At 38.6% G+C, this 24316-nt stretch overlaps 1 protein-coding gene and 1 long non-coding RNA gene across 3 annotated transcripts in view; one reads left to right on the top strand and one right to left on the bottom strand.

Moving 5' to 3' along the window:
- FMO2 (flavin containing dimethylaniline monoxygenase 2) overlaps window positions 1-8137 on the top strand; it is a gene marked incomplete at its 3' end in the record, with an annotated part of 92666 nt that extends 84529 nt beyond the window's left edge. Inside the window, 8 exon segments of the mRNA XM_079918260.1 lie at window positions 2739-2897; window positions 2901-2938; window positions 4489-4501; window positions 4505-4790; window positions 4793-4843; window positions 6955-7027; window positions 7772-8105; window positions 8108-8137. Coding sequence (XP_079774386.1) covers window positions 2739-2897; window positions 2901-2938; window positions 4489-4501; window positions 4505-4790; window positions 4793-4843; window positions 6955-7027; window positions 7772-8105; window positions 8108-8137 — 984 coding nt within the window.
- LOC307184679 overlaps window positions 1-24316 on the bottom strand; it is a 554503-nt gene that overhangs the window by 453673 nt on the left and 76514 nt on the right. The gene's annotated exons all lie outside the window — the stretch shown is intronic.

The raw sequence follows: 24316 nt of genomic DNA, 5'->3' as shown, positions 1-24316 counted from the left end.
GGGAGAAGATACAGGGATATATGTATAGCTGATTCACTTTGTTATACAGCAGAAACTAACGCAACATTGTAAAGCAATTATACTCCAATAAAGATGTTAAAAAAAAAAAAAGACCTCAGTGTGAAGAACAAGTGAGGAGGCAGTAACTGTAAAGTCTTGGAGAAGAGCCAACTCAGGTAGAGAGGCAAAAGGTCCAGTCTCTTTCCTGTTGGGAATGCCTGCCAAGCTTGAGGAAGGGAGTATGATAAAAGGAGCTGACTTAGCTGTCAACCAAGGAAAGCTCCGTACTAGACCACTACATGTTACAAGTCAGTGATTTGGACTTAGAACAGATGATCCAAAGATATCAAATCTTAGATTGCAAGAGTCTATTTCCTTATATGGGCCTTGCCATGTAAAAGCCTGTCAGTCATGCCAGATTCAATATTAAGAAACCACCTTTGCTATATTTGTGTGCCTTTCACCTCATTCATCTTTAAATAGGATGTCTCTTCAATATTTATTGGATTAATAACATAACTGATAATTATGATAAAATGTCTTACACAGATTAATGCACTCTCAACCCTTCTGTGAGAAGAGATACATAGGAGCTATGTATGTAAGGGATAGAACCAGGTGCATCTGCAAAGCTTAAAATTATAGCCTAAACTCACCTTAGTCCTGAGTGTGCCCTGCTTCTGTTAAAGGAGGTTCATGTTCACAAGTATACGGCATGCTCTACCACAGTCCAAAAGCACCACTCAAAATACTATGGGATGGTGCTGAGCCATCCACACACTTTCTCACCAAAAACCAGATCTCTGACCCTTGGCCTGAAGTATGCATCTCAGGGAAAGAAGCCTGATCCTAAATCCTGAGACATATCACACTGTTGCAGCTAGTACAGCTAGCCAGATTAGACTCCCCGCTGTAAAGATGGTGACAGCAGAAAGAGAATAAATAAAATAGGCAGAGCTTTCAATATGAAACATGGATTAATCCTAAGGAAGAAAGGCAGACAATAAGTAATGGAAAGAGACATTCATGGAAATATTTGAAGTATATTATCTAATACCTAACCAAAGTAGTGCCAAGTCAACAAAAGGGAAACAGCAGGAGAAAATCAGGATATAAGGGTATTACCACTCACAGACCAACAATTCAACACCATTATACCATTTTATGTAAGTGCTACTTCACAAGCTAAGGAGTTGTGGTCCCAGCAAAACTTGTCTCCAAATTCTGGCTCACTCCAGATATGTGGCACTATATGAAACTCCTCTCCTCCAGGCTAACTTTACAAAATAATAATACCTAGCAGTACTTATCACTTGCCAGGCAATATTTTCAGAACTTTACATATATTATCTCATTTAATCTGCACAATAATTCTATGAAGCATGTACTATTTTAAAGAGAGAGAGAAATGGAGGCACAGAGAGGTTGAAGTAACTCACCAAGGCAACACAGCTTGTAAGTAGTGGGGCTGAGAGTCAAACCCAGGCAGTCTGGATCCAGAGTCCTAGATCTAGAATCCATGATCTTAAACTCCTAAGTGAATCAGTTTCCTTGTAAGTGAATCTTATGTGTTTATCAAGGACAGCCTTGTACAGCAGAACTCATAGAGTTCTGGCATGTAAAAGTATTGGCATATAAAATTTTAAGACGCAAGTCAAATATGTATTTGGTCAATGGCGGAGTAACAGTAAACAAAGTAAAATATACATTTGAAAAGAGATATAAATGCACACCTTGAAAACTAGGGAAATATAAGTATACAAGGTAAAGAATACATCTGACATATACACACTACTATATATAAAATAGGTAATCAACAAGGAACTACTGTATAGCACAGGAAACTAACTCCACTCAATACTCTGTAATAACCTATATGGAAAAAGACTCTGAAAAAGAATATATATATATATATATATGTATAACTGATTACCTCCTATATTAACTTCCATGTAAAGTAATATCTATGAATAGTAAATGTTAGATTTTTAAACTCTGAATTTTTAAAATAAATTCAAAGTTAAAAATCTGGTAACTCAATCAAGATCTAGAAACTGATGGAAGGAATCATAACATATATGCTTTTAGAATTTATGCAGTAGTTAATAAAATAATGCTACATTTTTTTTAAAAAAAGAGTACATATGAGAGGGGATTCAGAAGTGCACTTGAAGAGAATGGAAATCACAGTATAAGTTCAGAATTTTTAACTTTTAAAATACATAACAATGTTCTTTCAAGTATGGGAAGAAGCTGATTTCCCTTGTTATTCCCTCTCTGGGGATATACAGATCCATATATTTGTGCCTATCTAGACATTAGGCTGTAATCATACATTTCCTAGGATTATAATTGTATACCTTCCCTATAAAAACAACTTGTGGTGGATGGACAAGGTAAGAGGAGGGAAGGAGCATTGAACCACAACTTCAAGCATGGCAAAAATTTGTGGGTTTTATGATTGGTTTAGCCCAAAGATTTTCTCATATTTCCATGAAGTTCTCAAGACTATGGTAGTCTTCCTGTATCAGCATAAGTACTACTGGTTCCCACTTGTATGATAAAGCTGCCCCAGAGCAGTGAAAACTGGAAGGTACTTCACTTTGAGGTCAATCATCTTTAAAACAAAGCATTTCAGCAAATTCTGGGGCCATACATGTGATGTATTATCTACACAGTGGGTTCCTCCCAAAAGAGATGATGCCCTAGTTTGAACTGCATCCTTTTTTGCTCACCAGGTGTTTGTCAGCACCAGACACGGTTCCTGGGTCATGGGCCGTATCTCTGAAGATGGCTATCCCTGGGACATGGTGTTCCACACCCATTTTAGCTCCATGCTCCGAAATGTCCTGCCACGAAGAGTTGTAAAATGGGTGATGGAACAACAGATGAATCAGTGATTCAACCATGAAAATTATGGCCTTATGCCTCAAAACAAGTAGAGTTACTTTGCTTTTTTATGGTATACTCATTGGTAATCAAGGATGTCAGAGGGGTTTCTTTTTGCAAAGAGCTAAATTGCTAACATGGTAGTTCAAACTACAACCTAACAATATGGGTATCATGTAGCTCCTGGATTTTGAATTCCAAATTTGTTCTGTATGCCTTTTAAAAAGTAAATATTTAAGAAGATGAAGTATAAATATTATGAGCTGCTCCAGAAAGTAGAACTAGGATCATGGGAAGCACTTCCTAATACCCAGAGCTGTCCAACATTGGAAAAGGCTGCTTTAAGAGACTGTGACCTTCCTTTCAGAGGGGGGGTGGGAAAACTGATCCAAATTCTACATCTGTTAATTCATACTTTGCTAACTCTGTACACCACAAGGGTTCTTCCTGTGGGTAGCTTTTGAGAACATACTCACTGCCTGTTAATCTGTTATACATCACTGATCTTATAAACACAAGCAAAAAATATGGATGTTTATTTTTCTTTATTTGATAACAGGCTCCTTCCCTTAAAAAAAAAAAACAGAAGAGGTTTGCAATCTTTCAACAAATGCAACGTGGCTGCTATCTTCTGAGATCTGATACATGTACCATGTATCCTTATTTTTTTAACAAAATGGTTCTCAAATCTACAAAAAAGGAAATTCCAGAAATACAGCCAGACTTTGCTCCACTATTCATGCTATCACATACATACAGAGACTCCACGTATATTTGGGATCAAGAAATATCCCCAAACTTGATTCTATGCATTAATTTTCACACTAATCTCTTAATAAGTTTCAAAACTAATGGGAATTTAACAAAGTTTTCCTTACTTACTTATGATCAGATAAAAATTAAATGGAACATCAAGATAATTAAAGGTAGATAACATAAAACAACAGAAATTATCAATGGGATAATAACAATTGGAATGCTCAGGAATTGACCACAGGCACTGGCATTTTGTCTAAGCCCTTAGGAATGCCTCCTTTTTTGAAATGTGTTTTGCCCACATCATCTACATGTTTTTCCTTATTTGTTGAGGGAAGAGATATGCGACATGAGAATAAAGTCAGAGAGTAAGGCTTGGGGTAGCCCAACTAGTCAAGTTAGAAAGTTTTATGGATATTTGAAAAACCTCTTTATTCCCAGAGCCAAGCCCATAAAATATCAAGAGAGTTCAAAACCCCTCATTAAATACTCTTTCTGGGGCTTCCCTGGTGGCACAGTGGTTAAGAATCCGCCTGCCAATGCAAGGGGCACGGGTTCGAGCCCTGGCCCGGGAAGATCCCACATGCCGTGGAGCAACTCAGCCCATGCGCCACAACTACTGAAGCCTGTGCGCCTAGAGCCCGTGCTCTGCAACAAGAGAAGCCACACCAATGAGAAGCCCGCACACTGCAACGAAGAGAAGCCCCGGCTCACCGCAACTAGAGAAGGCCCACGCACAGCAACGGAGACCCAACACAGCCAAAAATTAAAATAAAATAAATAAAAAATTAAGAAAAAAGAAAAGAAATACTCTTTCTGAGTGTTTTCTTCTGCATGTTTCAGATACCTTATGAAATAGCCAATACTAAGTGATGATCTTCCAAGTCATATACTCTGTGGAGCCACCAAGGTGAAATCAAGAGTGAAAGAGCTCACAGAAACTTCTGCCATCTTTGAGGATGGAACAGTGGAGGAGGACATTGACGTAATTGTCTTTGCAATAGGATATACTTTCTCTTTTCCCTTCCTTGAAGATCCACTTGTTAAAGTAGAGAATAATATGGTCTTGCTGTACAAATACATGTTCCCTCCTCACCTGGAGAAGTCAACCCTTGCATGCATTGGTCTTATCCAGCCTCTAGTTTCAATTTCCCAACTGTTGAACTTCAAGCTCATTGGGTAACAAGAGTTTTCAAAGGTAAGTGAGTGGGCAAGTGAATGGCTGAGTGTTTCACACCTGGTGGATTTTGCTAAATAACAAGTTTAGAAAAGGAGGTTGCCAACAAGAAGGTTGCCAACCTTGGCTGCTCTCACAAAACTGACATCCTAAAAAGTTAGAAAATTCACAAAATAACCAATACTGGGATACGATAATAATAAATATCTGCAATCATTCCTTTAAAATATTAGAAAATTCAGAGAATTTCAGTTGACATGATGTTAAGTAAATATTATTTTTTCTTGGACTAATGAGAGAACAGAAGGAAGGAAGACATCTATGACTCCTAGTTTTACCTATAATATGTTTATAAATTCCTCAGAATATGTGCAAATCAAGAGACCTAGGGCCTACTCCATACTTAACTCCAAATTAACTCTTAATACCGAAGCAGCTCAACCTCACAGATCCCTACAAAGCTATAAAATTATTAGAATATTTCTCTCTGACCATTGTGTAGCACTTTGTACTTCTCAGAAGGCTGTTACTATCTCCCTGATCCAGGGCTCAATTCAGCTCAACAAAATCTTATTGAATACTTAGCCTTGTGCTGGAACTTGGTAGGATACAGAGAAATTTAAATGGGTCATTTTAAGATAATAAGACATGTGCTTTGTCAGAGGACTGCATGGAGTGTCTGGAAAAAGAGAAAGGGTGCTTAGCGACAGCAGAGTTTGGATAAAGGAAGGGCATGTGGTCAAGGAAAACTCCCTAGATAACTGGGTTTCCCAGGTGCAGAAAAGGGAATCAGAGCACAGAGGTGTGATGCAGATGAGGAATTATTACAAGATACTTGACATTCCTAGAACATGAGGTGTGAGGCAGAGAGGGGTGAGAGATTATTCTTAGAGAGGAAGGGACCAAGACACAGGATCCTTTTAAGACATGCTAAGGAGCTTGAACATAAAATGTATATCAGCTCTTCCCAAATTTAGCTACACATAAAAACCATCTGAGGGACTCTTAGGGACCCTGATTACGTCTGGCCTGAGGACCTAGTGTCTCCATTTAAGAAAGCTCTTCTGCCGGAAGACCCAATGAAAGGTTAAGCAAGGACCAGACATTATCAGATTTTCACTTTTGATAGATTATTTCAACATTAGTGTGAAAGACAGATTTGAAAGGCGAAAGGAATAGAGTCTCAGAGACCAGTGAGAAGGCTACTGTAATCGTCTATACTAAAATGTGATACAACCTCAGCCAGGTAAAGAGACAAAGTGGAGAAGAGAGCTAGTTAAGAATCAAACCAGCGGGACGTAATGCTTGGCTTCATGTAGAAAAATTCAAGGAAAAGAGTAGAATCAAGGGTGACTTGATCAAGGCAGACCTCAGGTGGTGGAAACCGGGTGGGGAGCAGTGCTGGGGCTAGAGGGAGCGTGTGGAAGAGGATGCAAGTCTGAGCAGCAGGACTTCAGTGATGAGCTCAGTTTTGGACTCATTGAATCTGAGATGTCTGATGACTAGCCATATCCAGGAAAGCTCACCGTTCTTCACCATGTCTGAATTTCTAGGGACACCTGTGACAGGGGACGGAATCACAAGCACACAGTGATAACTGACATCAATCTTTCTCTCTCCCCACTGCCCTACCTCAGTTTGTGCCACCCCTTCCCTCACCTGGTTTTCTTCAACAGCCTCTTAACTTGTCTTGCTGCCTTTAAACTGACCTGCCGGGAGCCCATTTCCCAAAATTCAGCACCTCAAAGAATCTTTCCAAAAGGCGAATCTCATCTTGTCCCCCACGGCTTCCCACCACTTTCAGAATGGAGCTCAAGCCATCTGGCACGGCTTCCCAACTTCTCAGGCTCACCTTCCCTCTCCACCTTCTTCTCTAACCCCCGACTCCCACCCCAGAGTCCACGCTGTAGCCTGGTGATCCCTGGGCAACATTACATAGAACTCAATGCAGGTGGCGCACCCTGGAGTTCAACAACACAGCAGTGCTGACTGGTATCTCATGGGTAAATGGCCAAAATTTAATTGTAGGAATCAACTGATTGTAGGAATCAGTTGATTGTAGAAATCAATCATCTAGATAAAGCAATGAAATTGAATCAAACCCACTACTCAACCAACCTTTTATTTTCTAGGCTTGTGTACTTTGCCCTCAGAGAGAACTATGATGGCAGACATTATCAAGAGGAATAAAAAAAGAATTGACTTGTAAGAATTTTTTTTAATTCTTTACATAGAACAGTGTTTCTCCAAGTATAGTGATCTAACTACTCACAAGAACCACCTAGCTGCTTCTAAAAAAGCAAATTCTACTACTTTAAGATCCAACTATTTAAAAATAGTAATTTCACCAAACAAGAACATTTATCCTTGACCTAAATTTATTTGTTTTATATATTGCCCATGTTAGGTTCTGTATCCTCTCACACTCTGTGGTAAAGAGGAAGTGGGATGGGGGCAGTGGTGGTGACAGTAGCCTAAGTATCTCTGGAAAGTCAGCTGGCGGAACTCCCATCAAAGCAAATTAGAAAGGAGTTGGTGTGAAGTGAAGGTCAAGGATTTACATTTTGTGATGAAGTGGAATGGAGTTCAATAGAGATCAAGTACATTGGAAAGTAGACTTGGGGGCCTTATAGTGTAGAGGTTATCTCACATTCAAATTCTAATTCATCTACTATATGCCAGTCAGAGTGCCAGGTACTTTAATAATTCAACAAGCAAATACTGTGTCTCTTCTGGGCAAAACACTGAGCTATGCTTTCATCTGTGTTATCTTGTGAATCTTTGCAGCAATCCTGATTAGTTTTACTTGCCAGGAGACTTGGAGAGTTATTCAAAACTCATTTATTCATTCATTCATTACTTCATTCTTTCAATAGCTAATGAATACCTAATGTTCTTATATAACTTAGAACATTTTGTGAATCTGTCCTTTATTCTTTCTTCATTAAGGTTTGGAGAGAGCAACAACCAGATACTGCAGACCAGTTACATCGACTACTTGGACGAGCTCGCCTTAGAGATAGGTGCAAAGCCAGACCTCCTCTCTCTCTTGCTAAAAGAGCCTAAACTGGCTATGAAACTTTATTTTGGGCCCTGCAACTCCTATCAGTATCGCCTGGTTGGACCTGGGCAATGGAATGGAACCAGGAATGCCATCTTCACCCAGAAACAAAGGATATTGAAGCCTTTAAAGACACGGGCTCTAAAAACTTCATCTAATTTCCCAGTTTCCTTCCTGTTGAAAATCCTCGGGCTTCTTGCTGTTGTGGTGGCCTTTTTTTTTCCAACTTCAGTGGTTCTAATATGTCAGCATAATGCTTTTGGCTTTCATGTCAGTCAGTACCTCTTAAAGAGAAAAAAAAAAGACTAAGAGAAAAAATATTAAATCTAAAGTCTAAATTTTAGAGTTGAGGAAAACAGAGTGAGAGAGGTAATTGTGGACAGTTAGCAGACTTAGGTCTATGTGTAAAACTGAAGTTGTGTCATGAAATTTCTTTGCCATTTCTACCCTTCCCTCAAGTTCACTAGACTCTCAAAAAAAGACAATAAAATAACACTGGCTAAACAGTGCTGCCAAGCCCTGGTAAAGGAGAGTCATGTGGAAAAATAGTAGAATTACACAGAACGAAAAGCACCCATGGTTTAAATCACTGGAAAATTTTAAGTGTGGGAAAATATTAAAATTCCTGTGTGTTGTTTTTGATAGTCTTCTTAGCCAGACTCTATATGGTAACAAAGTTCTCAGATGTTAGGTCATGCGCCATTTGCTTCATGGGGAATCACTCAAAAATACTGGAGAAAAAAATGAGAGGATAGACTTAGAACATGGCAATGCTCAGACAGACTTTTAGGGCCTCACATCGAAAGCTGAGCAAGTAGCCATATTTCTTATATTTGTCTTATATTTTGACAGAAACACTGCTGTGAAAATAAAAATAAACATGCCATAAGAGATAGATATATGTATTTATAATATATAGAGAGAGTACTTATCATAGACCAGACAATTTGCACATTACATGTATTATTTCATTTATTTCTCATGACAATTCTGTGAGATGGGTGCAGCTCTTATACCCATTTTACAGATGATGAAACTGAGACTCAGAGAGTTAGGTAACATGCCCAGGACCAGACAGCTGATCTTGCAATGGAGCTGGAATTGGAGCTCAGGTTTGCTTGACTTTAGAAATGAAGACTTGCCCCATAATATACATTTTTACAAAACCCTCCATTATTAATCAAGTACTTAATAAGAGTTTATTTATGATCACATATATGTTACTTTTGGAGGACGTTTACATAGAATACATCACTCTTCTTACAAATAAGATCTGATTAGTTTTATTTATAATATTTGGGTTATATTTCAGCTAGATCTAAAATTCGTTTGAAGGAATTTACAATAAAAACACCTATATAATAGCATTTAAGATAATCATTGACATTTTCAAAAAACAAGTGTCGAGGAAGAAAAGTATATCTCCCAAGTAGATGAAAAGTATTGTAATGACTGGACCTTGTATTTAGCTCTAACCATACAAATAACCAAGGCAAAAAGCAAAACAATATTTAATCTTGGTCATCTGATAAAAGAAGGCATGCTGGCTTGTTAGGAGAGACAAACATTTGCTTAAAACTGAACTTTAAAAATGTCACAAGCAATTCAATGTCAATAGACATTGAGCAACATAATAAACACCTGGTTATAAAGCAATCGCTACAGCCATTCTTTGCACAAATTGTGCTTTGGGAGATTAAACTGTGCCATAAGCCCAGAACAAGACCTTCAAAGAGAGGGAAAATCTCAGAGACTCAAGATTTAGACAAATTTCTCCTCTTATTCCTCCAAAGCCTTTTGTGGTCATCACTCTTCACATTGGCCTGGATTTCTCTCTCAAGTGCCTAGAACAATGTGATGGCAATCCCTATCAGTGAAAACTCTTTAAAGGCCGTTGAAATGACACCAGCATTTAAATACAAGATTTTTTTTTTTCATTGCTCCTATAAGCAGATTCCTTTGAAAAAAATTGCAGAGGGTATATATACTTAGCTATTGGTTAAAAACTGATTACTTTTCTAATTATTAAAGATTATTTGCAAGCCATTATATTATTAATAATAATAATAGAATTTATCAAGACTTTATAGCAAAAGTAGGCAAACTACTGCCTATAGGTCAAAACCAGCCCACTACCTATATCTGTAAATAAAGTTTTACTGGAACACATCCACACCTATTCTTTCATTGTCTGTGGCTTCTTTCAAGCTACAATGGCAGCACTGAGTAGTTGCAAAAGAAACAGTATGCCTCAACAAAGCCTAAAATTTTTACTATCTGGCCCTTTACGGAAAGTTTGCCAATCCCTGCTTTCTAATGTGCAAAGCATTGTCCTAGTTGTTTTTTCATAACTCATTCATCATTACCACTACCTGGTGAAATAACTATGGTTGTTATCCTATTTCTACAGTGGAAGATTGAGAATCAATTGTCAGGTTGAGGCTGAATCAATGGGGGAAAAACTAGCACCATTAGGACAAAATGGTTACTAAATTTATATCCTTGAAAAGTTTTAGAAAGATGATCCCTTGAAATCATTCCAAGTATTCTGATATCTTTTTAAAACATAAATAGTTCATTTCCAGAGCCTGAGATTGACTAAGGAAGACTCATTCAAGTCTATTCCTTTGCCTCCATACATCCTGAAACATGAAACTATCCTAGACTAACCATCTAGGATAGCTTGTTCCAAACTGTGATCCACAGAGATATTCTCTGCATCAGAATATCTCAGGGAGTTCACAGAAGTGCAGATTCCTGAATAAGATGTAATGATAATTCAGACCTGCTGAATCAGAACCTCTGCTGGAATCTATAGTCTTGATAAGTTCCCTGGAGGATTCTTGTGCACATTAAATTTAGGAACCATTGGTTTGAGGTTTCTGGAAAAAAAAAAAAAACCTGCTGCTTTCAGAGATTAGTCCATCACTTTTTCCACACCTCGGGGCCAAATTCCTCCTTAGGTTCAGCCTTAGTGTTTCTTGCTGTACAATGTTTGTTCTTCTCCTGTCAAGGCTCTTAGCTAGCTACCATCTTCTTGCAAAATTTCTCCCTGTGATGGTTCCCTTTCACTAAATTTTATTTTAACTATCCTTTTCTAGATGATAGCTCCTTGATTTTCTATTCCCAAAGCCAAATGTTTCACATTTGTTCTTTGCAGAGAGATAAAGATTTTTTTTAATAAAACTCTTGGACCATGATATGTAACAAAATTTCAAGTAATAAAGATTTTAAAAGCTTAACTGAGGTAGAATCCAGCATTCACATTATAATGAGGATGGCAAAGGAAGATTCTTCCTTATAACTAGTCTTTCATCCTGGAAGATGGTGCTACTGACCTGCAACCCCCAGTAAAGAGCGTTTGGCTATTTCCTGGGAGGGAGAATGTGTTTACACAGAACATACCTCACTTTCTTGTCCAGTCTGCCTTATGACCAGATCACGGATCAAAGAAGCTAAAACAAAGGCTCCTGAGATTAGATTCTACTTAATTCAGGTTGGATGCCAGAATGAGATTAAACATGCAAGGGTTTTATTAAGGAAAATAACTGTATGAGGGAAAAGAGGGAGAGTGCAGGAAAAGGCTGAAACAGCTATCAAACTACAGTGCAAGTCTGACCCTGAGTGAAGGAGAGAGGGAAGAAGGGTGGATAGAAACATAGAAACATCATAGACTGTTGTGCAGTCTACAGAAGATTCGGCAGAGCCACTGGGGAGTCCTCAAGCCATCAGAGAAGCCCTAACTCTCCTGTGAATGATCTGCTTCAGTCTCTCCGCCGTGTCATCACTGACTGAAAGCAGCTCATGGGAAAAGGGGCCTGAGCACAAGCATAGCAATGCATCTCAAGTACAGCCGCTAAGATCCTTGGTTAATTATACCCCCTATAGTTAGAGATCCATAAAGCACATTCTCAAGGTTACCAGAGGCTCATAACATCATTTTTATATTCTTTAATTAATTGAATCATAGTTTTTAAATTAGTTTACCTAGCTCATCATCAGTTGCTTCCATAGCCATCTCTTCCACGCGCCCTCACCTTGCTCCAAAACTTCCAGTCCCTAGAAGCCAGACTTGAAGGAGTTTATGACAGCACCAACAGAGAGAAGCTACGGAATCCTTTCCTGCTGACACTTGACTCCTTTTCTCAAGAACCTTCAGTGGCTTCCCATCACTTCCTTTGTTGTTCAAGATCCTCCATACTGGCTGTAACCTACCTTCCCAGCCTTCCTCCCACTGTGATGCCCTCACACCTGCTCTCCAGCACACTCCACACTGCCTCACTAGCTGCCCTTATTTCATGCTATCTGCTCTTGCTTCCCCAGCCTCTCGTAGTTAAGATCCCATCCTTCCTGCAATGCTAGGTCAAATACTATTCTCCATCAAGCTTTCCTCAGTCCCTCCAGCCAAAATACATCTCCTTCACCTCTGTATTACCAAACCACTTTGTTTTAATCCTGCAATAGTGTTTACACTCTTGCCTTCTATTAGGTTACTTTTGTAGTCCCTAAAGAAGTCACTTCCGCTTTCTGGGATTTAGTTTTCTTATCTGAGCATAAAAGAGGGGGTCAGATAATCACTAATGCCCATCAGATATAATATTCTATGACTTTATCATAATTCCTTAACTGTCAATTTCTTAATAATGGTTAAATAGGATGTCTTTTGTATCACGTTCACTGGCAAAGGTGACAATTTTGTGCCTAGGAGCCACAAAATCCAGCTCCCAGAAAATACAGAGATTAGGATAATTTGGCACTCTTCAGAGTGAAGCAACAATAGGAATTTTACTTTGGAACCAAAAGATCACTGCAAGACACTAGGTCATTTTAGGGGTGGGAGAGACTAAAAAGAATGCTCTCAGATAAGAAAACAGAGGTTCAAAGAAGTCGGGTTACCATCCAGGGCCACATGGCTAGTCATGTCTCCTGAATACCAGCTGGTATTGCTTCCACTATCAGTTCAAACAAACTGCAGTAAGGATTGGCTGCTTTACCTGGTGGATGAGAAGTGTCTAAAACTTGTATTTTTACACCTAGATGTCCATCTACATCTGCTACATATTCTGGGAGAGGAATTTCAATTATAACCATTAAACAGAGTTTTATTGTTAGACATTTCTATACTTTGGGCTACTGGCCAGTAGAAAGTAACTGATTCTCTAAGGTCATCAATATCTCTTAATGTTGAATTATTTCAAGTCTAGCAACCTAAGGAAACTGGATAAAATAGTAAAAAGTCATTATTTACTGATCGTCTATTATGTTCTAGATATTATAAAGAATTTGATTTTATTTCATCATATTTAATCTTCATAACCCATTTTATGCATCAGGAAATTGAGGCAGAGTGGTAAAATGGCTTTCCCAAGTTATGTGGCTTATAAGTAAGCCCAGCTGGGTTTTACTGCCAGAACTGTCTGACTCTGCAGCCTGTGCTAAATGATGGTGTGCAGGATGATGAATCAATTTTTTTAAAAATCATTTATTATTTCTTCATTTTCCAATGTCTGTCTTATATCCAAGGTAAAATATCATGTTAATCAATTTTATTCCCTCTCTACACACCAAAAATGGAGCTAATCACCAGGAGAACTAAGAAGGTGATGAAATACAAGTTGTCAAAGAAGGTTCAAAAATGGTTTTAATATGTTTGTGTCTAATACAATAATAAAAAGTTGTATGAATGACTACATTACTAAATATATTAATTTAGGTATTAAGGTATCTAAATAAGAATGGGAACCACATTTGTTTGAAAAAAATATTCTCACAAGTGCCAAGGGGGAAAAAAAGAGAGACTTGAGTTTGGGGCAGAATAGGGTTCTTCAAGAGAAAAGGTTCAAGTTATTTAAAAGAGGATGGAAGGAAAGAAAATAAGAACAAAAACAAAGAATAGAGCCAGCAGAATCGCAGAATGCTGGGTAGGGTGCAATGCAAACTCTCCTTGTGATTCCTCAGTAAAGTTACTGAACACAAAAAACACTGAGTTGAAGGTGGACATTTTGTGGAATAGAGAAGGAGCCAAGCCCCGCACTTATATTGCATTGAGACAAAACAACAGCACAGAGGCCAATGCAGATATAGAGAAGACCATGCTATTTCTAGGAATACCAACATGAGCAAGAAAAAACAGATGCAAACTTTTAAGATTTAGATTGAGTTCTGTAGTATTTACAAAGCACTTCCACAATTATTATCTCACCTAATCCTCACCACAACCTCGTGTTTTAGGCAAAACAAGGATGATTATCCCACTCTGCAGAGACAAATACTAAGGAAACCTGACTTCTTCCTAGTGTTTTTCCTGCTTCACCCCACCACTGTTATTCTAGATATGTCACCATGTAAGTATTGCCCATTAATTACAAACTCCTTAGGTGGTTACAAAATAGCACCTTAGGGCTTCCCTGGTGGTGCAGTGGTTGAGAGTCCGCCTGCCGATGCAGGGGACGCGGGTTTGTGCCCCAGTCCGGGAGGATCCCACATGTCGCGGAGTGGCTGGGCCCGTGAGCCATGACCGCTGAGCCTGCGCGTCCGGAGCCTGTGCTCCGCAACGGGAGAGGCCACAACAGTGAGAGGCCCGCGTACCGAAAAAAAAAAAAAAAATAGCACCTTAAGTAATATGACAGTTTCTAAGTCACTGTTGCAGATTTCCCCACAAAATTCTCATCAAGCTACAAAGACATTTAAGGGAACTTAAAGTCGCTGCTATTTGCTCTAGTCCTTAGATGGTAGAGGTTTGAGTCACTGATTCACCACTGTTGACAGAGAAAAGACCCATTTCAAGCAAAATGATTGGCCTTAAGTAGGCATGGTACTATTTCTACCTCTCCTTTCAGTGCTACTATTCTGCAAGTGTATTCTCACAAAAAGAAAAAGAACAACCTCAACATGCAAGAGACTTAGGGAATTAACCCACTTTAGAAGACGTATATTTTTTTAAAAATCTATTGAGAATGGCATAGGGAGCTTCTTGATGCTCTGGGTGGACGGGGGCGGTGTTGAAGGGTAAGGAGTTGTGGTTGTTTTAACTTTTTTTAGAGGGAGAAAGAAAAAAATTGCACTGGGTAGGTCCAGTTTACAACTGTGACTAAAACGAAGTAAATTCTATGCTCTCTTTCAATTTTAAGATTCTATGGCTGTAAATATGAATCAGAGCAGGGGAAGAAAGGAAGAGAGGTAAGACTTCAGAAGATGACTTAAAGGGATTTCCCTGGTGGCACAGTGGTTAAGAATCCACCTGCCAATGCACGGGACACAGGTTCGAGCCCTGGTCAGGGAAGATCCCACACGCCACGGAGCAACTAAGCCCATGCGCCACAACTACTGAGCCTGCACTCTAGACCCTGAAAGCCACAGCTACTGAAGTCCATATGCCTAGAGCCCGTGCTCCGCAACAAGAGAAGCCACCGCAATGAGAAGCCTGCACACTACAACAGAGTAGCCGCTGCTCACCGCAACCACAGAAAGCCCGTGTGCAGCAACGAAGACCCAATGCAGCCAAAAATAAATAATAAATAAATTTATTTTTTAAAAAAGGAACTCAACCCAGTAAAATTTAAAAAATAAATAAAAATAAACAATTTCATTAAAAATAAAAAGATGATTTAGAAATACAATGAAGGAACAAGAAACACCCCTCTAGTGCAACAGTCATTACAAGATAGGTATGATGCATTAACAACTAATTCTCAAATCTCAAGACCTTGAAATAAGACAAAAATTATTTCTCTTTCATGCTATGCATCCATTGGCAGGTAGGCTCTGCTCATCATAGTTACTCAGGCATCCAGGCTAATGGAACAGCCATGCTGAAAGTTGCTGGTTAACACACTGAAGGAAAAGCAAGTGCTATGGGATCTCACACTGGCAATTAACTCCTCTGAGCCCAGAAAAGACACTTGTTACTTTGGCTCACAGTTCAGTGACCAGAACTAGTCACGTGTTCCCAATAAACCACTAAGGGACCCTGTGCTCAAAGGACAGAAAGTCCAAATTACTCCCTAAAGGGCATCATTGTCTATCAATTTTATTTCTCAGGGTCTAGGTTCACTTCAAAAAGGGGCCTGGAGAGCTTTCCCCATTCCAGGGCCTCAAGTACAATTGACAATAAACCCTAAAAACAGCAGAAAGTGAAGGTGCCATTGAAGGCCAGTCTTCTCATTTTTAATTACTATAAGTTTCTTGCTAATTATAGAAAATGAGATGCTATGATACATGATCATGTTTATGCTCATCAAACACTATACAGTTTTTGTTTCCACTTATGTTAGCAGCATGCCTGGCAAGGCCCTGGGACCTCCTTGGTGTGCTCCAAGGGTGCATGTACAAATCAGTGTAAGTGCCTAAGTACTGCAGTTTGGGACACTAATTGTGGCCCTGGCCATCAAGGTATCCATGACTCAATGTCAAACATATTTTGATTTTTAAAAACACACTTGAACTAATAGTAGTCTTGAAGGCTTAATTTCTGGGTAAAAATTAAGCTTTGAAATCATCCAAATACTATCATCTTCATAGCTACAGGAAGGCAGCTGAGCTCAACAGAACAAACAATGCTGTCTCTGTGCCAAGTCTTTAATAAACCGGAAATAAGGCAAAGGGTGAGCCTAATGAGCAAGCAACAGACACAGTGATACAGAAGGCCCTCTGCATGTAGGGCCAAAGAGTGTAGTGATACTATGTCCAAATTCAGGAAAAAAAAAAAAAGATTTATCCTTCCAGAACCTTTCCCCTGCTTGGGTCTTACCAATCTGTCTTGGAGTTTACTCTCTGTACCTGTGGGAGTCATTTCAGTATTATGAATCAATAATCAAGACAGCTTATCTGTTCTGGCAATGGCATCACCATCATCGTCCTCATCATCGTCATCACCATAACCATCATCGCCATCGCAGCCACTTGCAGAGTGTGTACCATGTACAAGACGCTCTACATAGATTATCTCATCTAGTCCCTACCACAATCATCTGAGGCAAGTATTCTTATGCTTATCTTAAATTGAGGAAATTAAAGCTTAAAAAAGTTACATAATTTTCCCAAGATTAAAAGTAACTGGCGAAAACATTACTTAAACCCAGGTCTTGTGACTCCAAAGGCTATGCTCCTCCCATATATTTGTCATATTTCCCAAGTGCCTGGGCAATCATCTGTGCTCAGGAAGGCTTTAAAAATTGGGAGATTGGGATTGATATGTACATGCTACTATATGTAAAATAGATAACTAATGGGGATCTACTGTATAGCACAAGGAACTCTACTGAATACTCTGTAATGACCTATATGGGAAAAGAATCTTAAAAGGAGTTGATATATGTATATGTATAACTGATTCACTTTGCTGTACAGCAGAAACTAACACAACGTTGTAAATCAACTATACTCCAATAAAAATTAATTTTAAAAAACAATAAGAATAAAAATAAACAGAAAAAATTGAATTTAATAATGTAGGTGATGTATGATTTTAAAATAATAATGATTGTCTCTAAATGAGAGATGGCTCAAAACACTTAAAAGTGAATCTTTGGTGTAGCAGTTGTTGTCATGATTGCTTTATTTTATTTATTCCCTCCCCTTTGAAGAATGAAATCTATGAATAATGAAGATGCTGCTGTGACTCCTTAAAATAATTTCTGTTTTGCAGGGAGAAGAGTAAGTCTAAAGTACATATCACCAGTGTTTCTCTTAGCATGTCACTGTTGCAATTAATCAAGTTAAAACATAAACAATGGCTAACCTTAGGTTCCAAATTCTGCATAACATTCCTTATCTCCTAGACAGGGTTCATCCGGTATACTGGGGACTCCTAGACCAACACTGGCTCAGGATTATCCATTTAGATTTCTGCAAGCTCGAGTCCTAACTGTGGCCAGGACTTGGCACCAGGAATTTCAAGTACATAAAGTAAATAACAAGATATAATCTCTGATTCCTTTGGATTAGGGAGGTGGGGGCCAGATTTTTCCTGTTTTGTTATTATGCTTCAGGACAGAATCACCTCACCAGAGTGCCACTCTCTCAGTCTGTGGAGGAGCTATAAAGCCACTCCCTGCCCCAAAGTACAAAGAGAGCGGTAAATGCTTGAGTACTTGTAACGGGACAGTAAAGTCAGATATTATCAAGTCTTCTGTGTACACTGGTAAGTACATTGCTGGTCAGACTACTAAGTGGTTAATCAAAAGGGAAACTTAGATTCCTAATGCAAAGGGAAATCAGTCATTTTTCTTAAGTGCTTCCACTAATAGCTTCTGACATGGTGTCTGACAATGCTTTGGGGGTTTGTCTACCAAATGATGGCATTTGACACAAGCTGGGAGAGAGAGGCAATCCACACTTTCAGATCTGACTACTTTGTGTTGGCATGTTGTCTTCTTTCCTGTTGTTAAAAGTGCTCCATTCTACGCATTAGGACAAAATGTCTTGATTCTCGTACTGTTGTCAGTTCTTTTTGCTAATTCTGCTCACAGCTGAATTCACAAGATTATAAACTTTAAGGGTTTCAAAAATCTCTTGTAGATATCCAGTTGAATGCCATCTGATTTACAGATGAAGAAACTAAGTCTGTCCTTTGTTATTTCCTAATTTCCCCTCCAGCCTAGGGAATATCTATGGCCTTGTAACTGGTACGGTGAATTCAGAGCCGAGCAGAATTTTTCTTATCAGGTGGTGTGTTTAGGAATAGGCTTGAGGAGGTGGGGAACAGCTGCTGGAGGATTGAAATCCCAGAGCATGGCCCTGCTCTAACCCGAGTTTCTTACCAGTTTGTGCTCGTTTGTTCCCAAGGGCTAAGTGGGCACCCTCATTCACCCCTAACTGCATTCAACTAAATCTACTATCTCTGATCACTCCTGAAATGCACAGCCCACTTCAGGATATTGTATCATTGTGCAGTCCGTGCCAGTATCCGTGTGCTAAGAAAGTGTGTGGGGGGGGTGGGGGGAGAGAAAGGGAGACACAGAGAACATAGGACAGAGAGACAGAGAGAGAAAGAAAAAGGAAGAGAGAAGGGTGGGTAATGTACAAATAAAGGACTGGATACAAGCCTGACAGCACATCAGTGAAGATGGTTTCCTTTGAAATACATAGATGAGTCACACTAGAAACAGTCAGGAAGCACTGGTTAATCGATACACTGCTGGACTAGATATAGGATAATTTGCATTTCCTGACACCAATAGATAAGGTGTCCTGATCAATTAAAAATATACTCAGAAGGAAACGCTATAACCCAGAGGTTCCCAAACTTCCCAGGTTCAAGGGAATCTTTAGAGTGTGAGTAATTTTTTCTCGGGGCCTCCAAGCTGTATTTCCTTTTATTAAGTAGTCAGGTCCAAACAACTTACGTATTTCTGTTCTCTGTATTTGTATTTTTGCTCTTTTTCAAATAACCTTGTAGTTGTTTGAAAAAATAATACACAAATTGAAAGGAAAATAGTATTTTTATTTCATTCTTGAATAACCACAATTACTTAATAATGAGGTGTATATGCCTGCTATGCACTGCACTGCTCAACTCTTAGAATCAGATCGCACATCGTCACTTCATTTCCTGTTCTACCTCAACCAATTTTTGTGCACTACTCACTTTTTAACACTGAAATGGTCAAAAACCCAGCTTTGCAAACATGTAGCATCATCAAATAGAACACAGCCTTATCTGATATAAAAACTGTGAACTACGTCCAGTGAATGCTTTGTTTGGTGTTCAACAGACATGGAGTATTATTGTGCTTTCCTCAAATTTTTAAAATAACTCAGTTCCTCTACACACAATTTTGGGAATGACAGCCCTAGCCTCATGTTCTAACCCCCTATATTATCCTAATAAACCAAAGTGGGCACTCAGTCTGACTTCAGTACAGTATATATTTGCATCTTACTTCTTTGAAGTAGAGGCAGCAATATAAAATGCCCAGGAAAAGAACAGTAGTTTGTAACCCCATGGTTAAAAATCGGTAACGTGATGCAACTGACAGTGATTTCTCAACTCATTTAGTAATTCTGTGTTGCTTAAGTTATTTTGCTTGATGTTTTTTATAAACTCACTTTCATCCAGTGACACTTTACCAATTTAGTCATATTTTTTATTTTTATTACTTATTTCTTTCATATTTAGTCAGCTTTGAGGAGGCTTTCTTCATTGAAATAATGATGATGGTGGTGATGATGATGATGTTACACTGCTTGTAAAACCTCCAACAAAGGAATGGCCAAATTTTTTTTGAATATTCACATAAGGAGCAATAGCATTTTTAATATTAGTTTTGCATTAGCATGTGAAATAGCACTCCAATAATCAGTGGCATTAGTGTACTTTTCACCCTAATAAAAGTTCCTACTGTGTTTTCAATCACTCTGTCTGAAGTACAGCAGTCACTGACTGGAAATGATTTTTAGTTAAAGGAAATAATAAAAGCAGACAATACTTTTTCTAAAAAGCACTTATTAATTTTTTAATCATTTTTGGTTTCATATAATTATCAATACTTGAATGAGTGATTGGAAGCATTAATTTTTATCAGCATTGAAGGCAGTATTTGAGTATATATGTGCTCATGTATTCTAATGTTTGCTTTTCCAAACATGGGAACAATTCAAATGAGACTATGGTGACACACCAAATAGATCTGAAGCAAAAACTTAAAGAAATAAAGAAAAAGTCCTTAAGCGTGACTTTGAAACGTATTTTTCTCCTTTTTTCTTTTTCTCTCTTTCCCTTTCACCATCATTCTTACATTTCCCTACTCATTTCCTTCACTTGCTAGAAGACAACCTTTAGCTATACATGTCTAGTTGCCCCGATGACTCTGAGTCCAAGTAAATAAACCCAAAATTGTCAAGGCACATAGCCACAAAAATATCAGATTAAAGAAAAATCTCATGAAGATGTAAAAATAACATAGCAACATCTATTTGGAGATGAGAATGTCCCAAGCACTGTGTTAAATGCTTTTTATACATTAGTTGATTCTTACAACAGGTTCTACTGCTAGCTTCATTTTAGAGAGAAGGAAACTGAGACACAGAAACAAATTACTTGTGTAACATCATACTTCTGGCAATTAGCCAACACTGAACTTCAAACTCAGGTCTCTGACTCGAAGCCACCCCACTGTCCCATGAAAAGCCTCAGGGATGTTTACTTCTCAGAGAAGGCTGGCTGCATCCGGCCCACACTGAGTAACAGTGGTGACCTGGGGAGAGAATTTCTATTTGTTGTACATTTGATAGAAAGTCATTTTGAGGAAGGACCCTCTGACCCAGGATATTAGCTCCCAGAAGATATTTGCTCAATTATTTTTTTTAATTAAAAAGACATAAGGTGATTAATTAATTCATTTTACCTAACAGGAAATCAATCCTCTGCCAAATATTTATGCAATTGCTAGTACAGTCCAAGCATGACGCTAGGAGCTATGAGAAAATGAGAGACAAGTCAAAGAAAATGACCTATTGTGGGGAAACATGTAGGTCATACGATCCAGTGAATCAACACTGTAATGCAGTCCCCTCGTGTGGGGAACATGCTATTTTCTGTAGGAGACAAAAGAATAGCAAGCCCTCTGTGGAGTCAAGCTGTCATGATGCCTCTATGGACCATCTCTGGCTCTTATAAGGGCCCTCTCAGTTTCCTCCCTTTCCAGTGCACTTCCACCACTCCTCTGCCCACTGGAGTTCTTTTCATCCTTCAAAACCTGGAGCAAAGGACTTCCCTGGTGGTGCAGTGGTTAAGAATCTGCCTGGCCAGAACACTCTATGACATAAATCACAGCAGGATCCTTTTTGACCCATCTCCTAGAGAAATGGAAATAAAAACAAAAATAAACAAACGGAACCTAATGAAACTTAAAAGCTTTCGCACAGCAAAGGAAACCATAAACAAGATGAAAGACAACCTCAGAATGGGAGAAAATATTTGCATATGAAGCAACTGACAAAGGATTAATCTCCAAAATTTACAAGCAGCTCATGCAGCTCAATATCAAAAAAACAAACAACCCAATCCAAAAATGGGCAGAAGACCTAAACAGACATTTCTTCAAAGAAGATATACAGATTGCCAACAAACACATGAAAAAATGCTCAACATCATTAATCATTAGAGAAATGCAAATCAAAACTACAATGAGAAAAAAAAAAAAAACTACAATGAGATATGATCTAACACCGGTCAGAATGGCCATCATCAAAAAATCTACAAACAATAAATGCTGTAGAGGGTGTGGAGAAAAGGGAACCCTCTTGCACTGTTGGTGGGAATATAAATTGATACAGCCACTATGGAGAACAGTATGGAGGTTCCTTAAAAAACTAAAAATAGAACTACCATACAACCCAGCAATCCCACTACTGGGCATATACCCTGAGAAAACCATAATTCAAAAAGAGTCATGTACCACAATGTTCACTGCAGCTCTGTTTACAATAACCAGGACATGGAAACAACCTAAGTGTCCCTCGACAGATGAATGGATAAAGAAGATGTGGCACATACATACAATGGAATATTACTCAACCATAAAAAGAAACAAAATTGAGTTATTTGCAGTGAGGTGGATGGACCTAGAGTCTGTCATACAGAGTGAAGTAAGTCAGAAAGAGAAAAACAAATACCGTATACTAACACATATATATGGAATCTATAAAAAAAAAAAAGTGGTCATGAAGAACCTAGGGGTAGGACGGATATAAAGACGCAGACCTACTAGAGAATGGACTTGAGGATACGGGGAGGGGGAAGGCTAAGCTGGGACAAAGTGAGACAGTGGCATGGACATATATACACTACCAAACGTAAAACTGATAGCTAGTGGGAAGCAGCTGCACAGCACAGGGAGATCAGCTCGGTTCTTTGTGACCACCTAGAGGGGTGGGATAGGGAGGGTGGGAGGGAGGGAGACACAAGAGGGAAGAGATATGGGGATATGTGTATATGTATAACTGATTCACTTTGTTATACAGCAGAAACTAACACACCATTGTAAGCAATTATACTCCAATAAAGATGTTTTAAAAAAAAAAAAAAAGAGCAGCCACCTCTCGCCACAACTAGAGAAAGCCCACACGCAGCAACAAAGACCCAATGCAGCCAAAAATAAAATAATTAATTAATTAATTTAAAATAAATAAATAAATAAAATGAGTGATTTAAAAAAAAAAAAACCTGGAGCAAATAGTATACCTCTGTGTTGCCTTCCTACCATCCCAATGTCAGAATTAGCACCTCTTTCTTCATGCTCTTACTGCAAAGTGTACATGAGACATATCTCTGTGTTAGCACTTGACACAGAATATTGTTATCTATTTTCAAATCTTACTTCCCCACTCAAATGATAGCTACCATAAAGAAGGCATCATGCCTAATTCATCTTTTGTTCCCTTGTTACCTTGCCTAGGGCTTAGCAACATAGAAGCCCTTCATTAGGTGTTTGAAGGCTAATTAACCAGGAGATGAATCATAGAATATGGTTTGATAAGACCCTACAGGGCATTTGATTCCCCTTTCTATATAACCTGTTAATTTCCTACTTACAAAATCTCCAAAAAAATCATCATACAGACTCTGCCTGTAAATATCAGAGCTTAAAATGCTGGAAAGTACTTAAATTGACCTAAAATTTGCCTGAATATAACATCTTCGATTCCATGATTGGCCATAATTCTAATCTTTCTGTCCATGATGATTCTTCAAATGTTTAAAGGCAAATAAATATATACGGTACTGCATCAGGCCTTTGGAGTAAGAGTCAGTACAGATATCCTCTTTTACAAAGGAGCCCACGGCAATTCTACCAGGATCCAGAGCATGACTTCTCGCAAAGGGAGGCTACTAGCTTTTCCCTAGTAAGATCCAGTTGCCACAGGGAAGCACCTGACTCTATAACACCTTTACATGACACCTGAAAAAAATGGACCTTTTCATTTCATTCAAGAAATATTTATGGGTGTTGAGCATCAGTTACATTACGTTCCAAGTGCAGCCCTAGACACTGGGGCCACAGCAGAGAACAAAGCAGATGAAGTCTCTATAGTCGAACTACTTCTCTGTTTCCCAATCCTGAAAATCAAAAGATGTATATTCAGTTTTGTGGAGACAGCTCATCTGTGAAACAAGAAAATGCAAATGTTCAGGGAAAAAATGTCTTTGGGGTAGCTTTTGCATCTACTCTGTGACCCATGTGGTTTAAAAACTTACTAACTTGGGGAGAGAAAATTTTTCACAAAAAAATGTTTGAGAACAACACCTAAAATCACATGGTATACTGTTAAAGGTGTACATATTGACCTAAGTGCTACAGGAATTAAAAGATCAGAGGCTCATTGATGGGAAAGGCAGAAGAGGAAGCCAATTTGGGGAAATGTTTTTATAGTTAACAATAGCTTCTATTTATTGAGCATTTTCTAAGTGCCAGGAGCACTGCTAAGCCAAC

This window comes from Stenella coeruleoalba (assembly GCF_951394435.1).
Source record: "Stenella coeruleoalba genome assembly, chromosome: 1".
In the NCBI taxonomy this organism is placed as follows: domain Eukaryota; kingdom Metazoa; phylum Chordata; class Mammalia; order Artiodactyla; family Delphinidae; genus Stenella; species Stenella coeruleoalba.
Note: the sequence above shows the minus strand (reverse complement) of the source record. Positions and strands in the feature narration are given on the sequence as shown.